Source organism: Coregonus lavaretus (genome assembly GCF_964263955.1).
Source record: "Coregonus lavaretus genome assembly, chromosome: 12".
In the NCBI taxonomy this organism is placed as follows: domain Eukaryota; kingdom Metazoa; phylum Chordata; class Actinopteri; order Salmoniformes; family Salmonidae; genus Coregonus; species Coregonus lavaretus.
This window is the reverse complement of record NC_139999.1, coordinates 35,707,765-35,716,315: the sequence shown is the minus strand read 5'-3', so window position 1 is coordinate 35,716,315 and position 8,551 is coordinate 35,707,765. Positions and strand designations below refer to the sequence as shown.

Below are 8,551 nucleotides of genomic sequence, written 5' to 3'. Positions count from 1 at the left end.
AGTTCTCAGGCTGTACTAACAATGCTGGTAGCTTTCGATGCTCCTGTAAGGATGTGATCATTCGTTCCAACCAGGTTCAGTAAATCTTCTTCTGTATTTTTCCCCAGTTTATGTCCAAATAGGGAGGTGAGATTAAGTTTGTGTTTTGCAATGCATCATACCAGGTCAGAATAATGTCTATAGATAAATATCGAGCGTTTGTGTTAAAAAAGTATTTGAGTTGCCATGCCAGTGAAATTGGACTGAATCAATTGGCATGCATGTGAGAGCTTGATTTAGATTTACAGACACTTTTCTTCTCCTTCACCCGCCGGTTCTGGAACCAGATGGTGACCTGGCGTTCGGAGAGATTAGTAGTGGCAGATATTCGCCGTCTCTTGTCTTTGGTGATGAACTTGCTGGCTGCATACTCTTTCTCTAGCTCCTTCAGTTGGATCTTGGTGTAAGGAACTCGCTTTTTGCGGCCTCGTCGGTAGCTGCTGACCTCTTGTTGCAAAGGGACGACATCTGAGAAAAGAAGGGCACAACACACTGAAGGGAAGGCCGAGAAAACAACCACCATTGTTAGCCTACAACAATTGAAAACGAGGAGAAACAATTTGAAAGTAATTGTCTGTATTTTTTCTATGTAGAACAATGCTATGTGAAAGCACCCAGCACTGATGCATTGAATTCAAATCATTGCATTTGGTGCATCTGGTCACTCCCGAGTGGTGCAGTGGTCTAAGGCACTGCATCGCAGTGCTAGCTGTGCCACTAGAGATCCTGGTTCGAGTCCAGGCTCTGTCGCAGCCGGCCGCGACCGGGAGACCCATGGGCGGCGCACAATTGGTCCAGCGTCATCCAAGGTAGGGGAGGGTTTGGCCGGCAGGGATGTGGGTTCGTTTCCCACGGGGGGCCAGTATGACAAAAAACAAACAAAAAAACATGTATGGATTCACTAACTGTAAGTCGCTCTGGATAAGAGCGTCTGCTAAATTACGTAAATGTAAATTCATGGTCCCCGTAGATTGGCTAGGATAATTTATTAAGATGGGCCTAAAATATTTGAAGTAGGCTATGGTTGGACTTAACTTATGTTACATCCCAATCATTATGGTTTAAAAATATATAATCTAAATATCTAAACGAGTTCAAAGAACGCAGGCTTTGGCCTAATGGTAAGGGAGCCCATTAACGACGCTGCATGGTCAATCCGCTGTCTGCATTGGCCGTGCAGCATTTACCGCAGCATTTAGGGCATTCATACGTATTGCGTTTAGCGGAGCAGTGCAGAGCTGTTGTGAAGGAAGTTGTCAAGGAAGTGAGTTTGTGTTTATACAGGACCTCCCACCTCCCACCTACCGTCAACCAGTCATGTTAATGCAGAGCTATACGGAGCCCTCCGCATTGTTACACAATTTGAGATGCGCACGGCGATGTGGTACAGAGCTCAATTTGGCCTCTGCATGCCTCCAGAGGCTTCGCTATTGCGTCACACGATCCATACGGCGCCTCCGACCACATTTTCGGATCAAGCATGCCAGCCATCTCTAGGCCTACCATGATGACTATTTAGTCCAAACATAGATATTTAACCTATGCATATTCAAAATATAATTGGCATACTGATATTAAAACACTACGAATATTAAGCCTTAATAATCTGAATTGGGGCTATACAGTCACTTAGTCTATGAGAGCGCAGGAAAAGGCTGAGCATAACTAAGGCTATCTATATTGATAGCCCCTGATCTTAAACTTGAATGTAGCTTCAATTGATGTAATAAAGCTATATAACAAGACATCACATCCCATTCATTTATTCATGCGGATGAGTTGTGTGCATCAACCTCAGTAGGTTGGTTGGTTGGTTAACAGTTCTATCATATTTATCCTCAATACTAAGTTTTATTTCAGCGTTTTTAAGAGTGCATCCATGGCAGAGATGAGATGAGAGAAACGACTATTTTAATGAGGTAATGGACAACATGAGGAATATGTAACGGTACAACCAAACCCAAGACAATAAAAAAGAACTGTAGTCTATTTCAAAAACAGTAGGCCTATTCTGTGTTATGGGCATGTAGCGCCAATCACACTGTCCCAATATTGACTATATTGGCCTACGACAAGTTTGGGGAAAGTGGTCATACAAGCTCCAAATGTCATGTGTGTCAACTTAACTAGATTGTGAATGATAAACCAATCGATCCAGGAATCCATGAGCTATTCTTAACAAGATGGAACGTGATACTGGTATTCAGAAATAGAATGTGCTATTCAATAGGGGCAATTGGCCTACCACATAACGAATGGATCAATTCGTTTCAACTAGACAATTTGAAAACACACACTTCAACGATCCTATTCTTGATTACCATTGATTTGGAAGTTAATTTGAAATATGAAATAAAGAAATTGAGAAAAAAAAAGGGTCTCGCAATTGCAAATAAACCCAAGGCGTGAAAATGGTGAGCTTCAATGCACCACTCCCTGTTGTAACTAGATTTACTGGCACTGAGAAAATATCAGTTATTTTAACGGGGAGTGCAACGGTGCCCTGCTCCAATCCATAAACCTCATTGTAGGCTACTATGAAATCAAAGGTCTTGTTTTTGCATTTAATCTGCTGTGGTCATATCGTGAAGCAGCCGTGAAGACGAATGATGGTAGGTTGAAGGAAACTAAATATTTTTGGTAAGGTTTTGTCATTCCAATCTGTTTTCTTTGCTTCTATATTTTGGCAGACTCATTTCTAGTCCCATATCCGGCTTTTGTAAAACGCCATGGCCTCCTCTCCGGACTTTAACTCAAGGATGAACATAAACAAACACGCTCACTACCCTGTGGTATTTTATATGGCATGGCTATACAAAGGAAATGGGTTTTAAATGCATAAATAAACTATATAATTAAAAGGAAATGTATCAATGTGACATCTATAAACATGTAACAAGAAAAGTACATTGGTTATTTCGATCCATTCTTATAAGACACCACAATGCAAGCCGTGTGGAATCTCTAGCCCCCCCCCCACGATTTTTTTTTTTTCATACCTGGGAAGGGCGACTTCCAGAGATGTGTTGACTGTGTTTGCTCTTTAGAACAGTACACCTGTCCATCCCAGCCATTAGATAGAGCCCAGTGCTGGTAGCCATCCATGGGAATCAAAGTTTCATGTCTCGGTTCCGGGTGCGCACTGATACCCGGAACCACCGACACGTCCAAGTAACCCGGGACAGTCTGGTATGAGCTGGCAAAACTCGGGTAAAATGCGAACTCCTTTGCCCGGCTTGACAGCTCTTCAGTGGGCAGTGCCGCGCTGGGTTCTGTATACTTCTCGGCGGGGTGGTAAGAGCATGGCTTCTGCTGCAAGTTAACGTTGTGCGAGTGTGACAACCGACACCCGTAATAAGGGCTTCCGAAAGGGTAGCCATAACCAAGGGTGGCGCTGGAGGAAGTCTGGGGAGCGGGGCACTGTCGCCCAGTGTCCTGTGAGGGTATGTCCGAGTACACAGAACCCTGGTGGCTTAGGGTGCCGGAGTGTCGTCCCAACGCAGAGTGCGATATCAGTTCCCTGCAGTGGGTAGCAGGACAATTCCCGCTTAGTCCCTCCATGGATTGGTTTTTATTCGGATTACTTTCATTCAGGCTTTTTTCATATACGTACATCAAGGTGTCCGCCCAGCGTGGATGCAGAACCAGCGAAGTCGTCATATCACGGGTTGACAATGCTTTTTAAAAGTCAACTACTCCAAGACGGACACCTCATCTCCAAGCACATTTTTTGCGCATGCGCAGCGCAATACCCAAGTGTCCAGTTCATTATTGAGACCCTGGGATCCGACGACACGTGATACGATAACGAGACCGACACGAGGGTGTGTTGGGCGTGGGGGCGAGGGGCTCATCCCTTTAAACCACCTCTGGTGTATGTTTCTTGATGGCAATTTTAAGTCCAGCGGATGCTCTCATTGGCTTGGGATATCATCGGCAAGTATCCTTAAAGGGGATATCGAACATCCCCAACAGTTTGAAGGTGGAGGAGGCCATGATCGTCATATTTTACTAAACGGAAATTAATTTCATCTGAACCACATAAAGTATGAATTCGCCAGGCCAGTGCTAGGCCTACTATTTAGATAGGCCTACGTCTGAGGATTTTCGATTCTTGTTAAGGTAAAGATTACACTTGTCTGACGTATTTTGCTCTAACAATATTTGTATGTAATCAAACAGGCTTAGCTACATCAATTACAGTCTAATGTCAAACAACAACAGTGTATTTACTCAGAATTTCAAATCTTACCAGAATATTGTTGTAGAGCGCAGAATAACCCCCCCCCCCCCATTCAAAATGGGATTGTAACCTATATCACTTTTGGTAGGAATTATCTTCCTGTTGCGGTAGGCTCGGTCAATAGCCTAATATCGAAAACTTTCTGATAATTATCCATGCATAATGACAGCTTCATTTATTTAACTTGACTGACATTTTAAATGTTCAAATTCTCTGTGTGTGTATTTATATTTATATGTATGTATGTATGTATGTATGTATGTATGTATGTATGTATAATATATATCAATCAATCAATCAATCTCAAAACCTTGCCAGTAAACGACACCCTCAAGGTGGTCGACAAGATGCCCAATCTAATGCTAATACCAACATATTCTTTCCTCCAATAGACCTACTACTAACGCAAACAGGCAAATACAATTGACACAATAAACGATGGAAATAAAATACAAATATAAAGCAGAACCTCTCTCCACGGCACAGAGAAACCACTGTTTTGCCCAGTTGGATACTCAGAAAGTGGTTTGTTGAAACATGCAACTGCTTGGTCTGTATAATTTGGGGGTAGCCTAATAAACAGAAATTGCGGTGCAGTTTTGGCAAATGCTGAAAATATTAAGAACATAGACTATTATCCATCCCTCCTAATACTTTTTTGGGTTATAGCAGTGGTCCATGCATATTCTCTAATCTAACGGAATGCATCTTCTCCAGTAGGCTAGTGAACAAAGATGTGTATTTATTTTCCCTAATACCAACAATCTGAGTTAGGGACAAGGCCTTGGTCTTGCACCCATGCTTGCATGCATCGGTCTCAACATTATTTAATTGGACAAAACGTTATTGACCAACCATAATACCTTATATTTCAGGTTTATTAATAAGTGCATATACGATGTACAAAACTGAGTTAAAAGGTAGGCCTATTTGCCAAAAATGTAAGATATTGCTAAATTCTAAGTATTGTGTATGCACTGAGGGAACGTGTTACAGTCGCACTATAAACAAGAGTTGTGATTATTAGGCCCATCTAAAATCCCTGACAATTTTTGTAAAACGCAAGAAGGGCATCATGATGGTCAACAGGCAGTCTTATATAGCTAAATGCACCAGGTATGGGCTCTGTGTCAAAAATCAACATGAAACAAACCACATAACCTATAGGCTATTGGAATTGAAGAGATAAAGGGAATACAATCGTTGAAATATCTCTTCGGTTTGTCCCAGGAAATAGGAACTCATATCTGCCAGCGGAGATATATTGACGATTCATTCAAATGGCAGACACAAGGAAGTCCAAGGTCAAGGTAGGGAACGCAGACAAACATGGTCGTAATAAGTCTAGACAGGCAAGAATGAACTTCACAACCGCATTGTGGAGCTTACATGCAAACTCGCTGCAATTAGGAGAGGCAACAATGACGCTTCCGAGTAGCGGTTTCAGAAAACAAAATCTGGATGGAACAGTCGGCTTGCCATAGCCTATCAAACCAAATATTTAGCTATCGGAGAAACAACATCTGGGTATAGCAAAACAAAACATGCCTCTCATACTGTTTTTGTGAACACATAGGCCTTTTAGGCCTACTCACAATATACTCACATTTTCATTATGAGCAAGAGTGATACAAAATCAACCGTTGGCCTACTAATCCTTTTACGAAGAGTGAGGACGATAAAATCGATATAGTACCCTATTTAACAAACACTCATAGGCGGAATGCAATGTGTGCTTCACGTGGCCAATGTGATAAAGTTCGATATATTCCATCATATGATGAACACATGGGAATTTACTTTTTAAATTACAAGCAGTTGATATAGCGGAAATGTGTTTATATTTTATAAGTAAAATGTCAAAATTGTAACATACACTAAATGATAAACCTAAATCAGCTTTGAGTTCAAATACTATTTTTGTGAAAGTCTGTCATCTTTAATTTATACAAGATAAACTTTTACGTATTTTTCTTTATCCATGGATGTTAAAAGTATAAGCCACCCTTTTGTAATTCTAAATTCACGACTTGAAAAGGCATATAGCCTATAGTAAGGTTTAGTTTATTTCCATGGTAAACAACATTGGCAGCTAAGAGCGGAATTCCATTGTACAGTCCATAATAAATAAACAAATCATATACATTCTGTACCCCATTAAAACCAACAAAACAAGTAAAATATTTTATTTTCAGAATTTGGGAAGTTGTCGTGCATGGGTTTGGTATCAATGAAGCTAATATGCTTGCATATTAATTCCCAAGCATCCATTTCAAAGGGTTTAGTAGGCTAGTCTTGTATGCTAACATGTATGCAGGCCCTAACTTTAATCATTAACGTTAAGGAGCTACCGAGTATAACAACTTTTCATTTTTGTTATTTTTCCTTAATTCATTTTTTATATTTTTTTAACCTACCTACATATCATGAGATAATACAAACTTTTCTGAAACCGACTGGATTGTTTAAACTTGTTTTGGATTGTTGGACCAACTAAGGTGCAATATATTTATCTCCCAAGCGTAGTATAGACCATATCAAGAATACGTTCTGTAATCATTAAAGCTACACTCTGTACGATGTGCATACCATCAAACATGGGCCCACACCAACAATAACATAAACCTTGGGGCAATATTCCAAGGTGCATCCATAAATAGCACTTCCTAGGATTCGTACGATAGATACATTTATCATTTAAAAAATCAAGTAGGCCTATCAACATTCCATGAGAGCAACATAATTGGAGTCCTCCTACATAATTTGTATACAAAGTTTACAAATGTCAAAAGAAACATGAGTAAGACATGACAGTTATAGCCTAATCTATAAGGCATATTCTTCCAAAACCAAGGGGTATATTCCATAGTTTTCAATGTGTTTAATGTATTTTTTTTTGTAGGTTTAGGTTAGCCTCATTGAGATTATTTTTTTCTGCAAAAGAGACATACCATCATCTTAAATTACCAATGAGAATAATATGGAAATCATAGTTTTATATTCGGTGGTGTTTCCACATCTCTATTATGTGTGTTTTTGCGTGCTACGAAGCATAGGCCTATATGGCACTTTCCGGCACTTCGATTCAAGTTAAGACGCATAGGCTACTAATAACCTAATTTCATATAGATGCAACATGGCCTACACTTGTCCGAGTTATATTAATAACATGTATAGTCCTGGTGACATGTATGGACTGTCCCACAACATGTGGCATCATGCAAACAACAATAATACGTATAGTAAAGATTCATCCCTCCGGAAGATTTTTCATTGATCCTCAGCGGTGGATCACCCTTTACTCGACTCTGTAGTGTTCAAATGACAGCACTGTGCATGACGACCCCCTCATCAATACAATGTTGCTCCTATCTAAATTAGAGGATGAATTTAAAGTGAAGTTCGACTAACTGAAGAACAAACCCATTAAGACGCTTTGAGTATTCATTCGGTCTTTTTTTCTGGCAATACCTTCAAACCAGGGGCATGGGTGGGTAAGGTACGCTATTCAGTTCCAGTGAAGTGGGCAGACACTTTCTCCCCTGAAAGACAAGGGGCGCCTTATGTAGGCCCATCAGAAACATGTCAAGTTGGTGAGACGAGTTTTCCATATATCCTTACCACCTTCACCAAGCTGTCGAATCTGTAATAACAGGTGGAGATTTGGTTTAAAACTAAGCTTGGTCATTGTAAAATTTGATTCATGGCACCAAATGATCAATGGTAAATAAGTCTAATCTAAAAATACAACTGGACTGTTGTAATATATAGCCTAATCAAAGCCGGCCCTGCTGCGTTTTAATGCGAATAGTACCAACACAACCTCACACGATTCGGCTCATCAGCCTATGTATAGGCTATGCCCGGGTAATTTATAATCTAAACCATGAACTGTGATGCACTGGTTTTGACAGTAGCCTTATTTGATTGAACATCCACCTCTGCAGAACCTGGATAGTAAATACGGTCCCGACATTTTTTTGTGTGGAAAAAGTGATGAAGTCTTGATTCATAAAAAACGTGAGATGGGGATTCTGGATTTATCTTGACCAGGGATCTTGGCGAACGTGTTTAAATCTTAACGGGAAATTATGTTTTGATTTAGGCTACAGGGTTTCACTCACTTCTGAACGGGTGCCCGATCCACATACCTTAAACGTCAAAGTGGTGAGTATTATGTATACAAATCTATTTTGAATAGTTTTAAAACATGTCCACTGTCAAGTATGGACCGTTTTATGCAATAGAGCTGAACGTAACCAAATGTAT

At 40.3% G+C, this 8,551-nt stretch overlaps 1 protein-coding gene across 1 annotated transcript; it reads right to left on the bottom strand.

The window, feature by feature from the left end:
* Positions 1-247: 247 nt before the first annotated feature.
* On the bottom strand, positions 248-3,699 carry LOC311138813 (homeobox protein Hox-C13a-like; the record flags this gene model as incomplete). The annotated part of the gene is made up of 2 exons (XM_084173626.1): positions 248-507; positions 3,039-3,699. The coding sequence occupies 2 exons, from the start codon at positions 3,697-3,699 to the stop codon at positions 248-250; spliced, it is 921 nt and encodes a 306-aa protein (XP_084029752.1).
* Between the last annotated feature and the right edge of the window lie 4,852 nt (positions 3,700-8,551).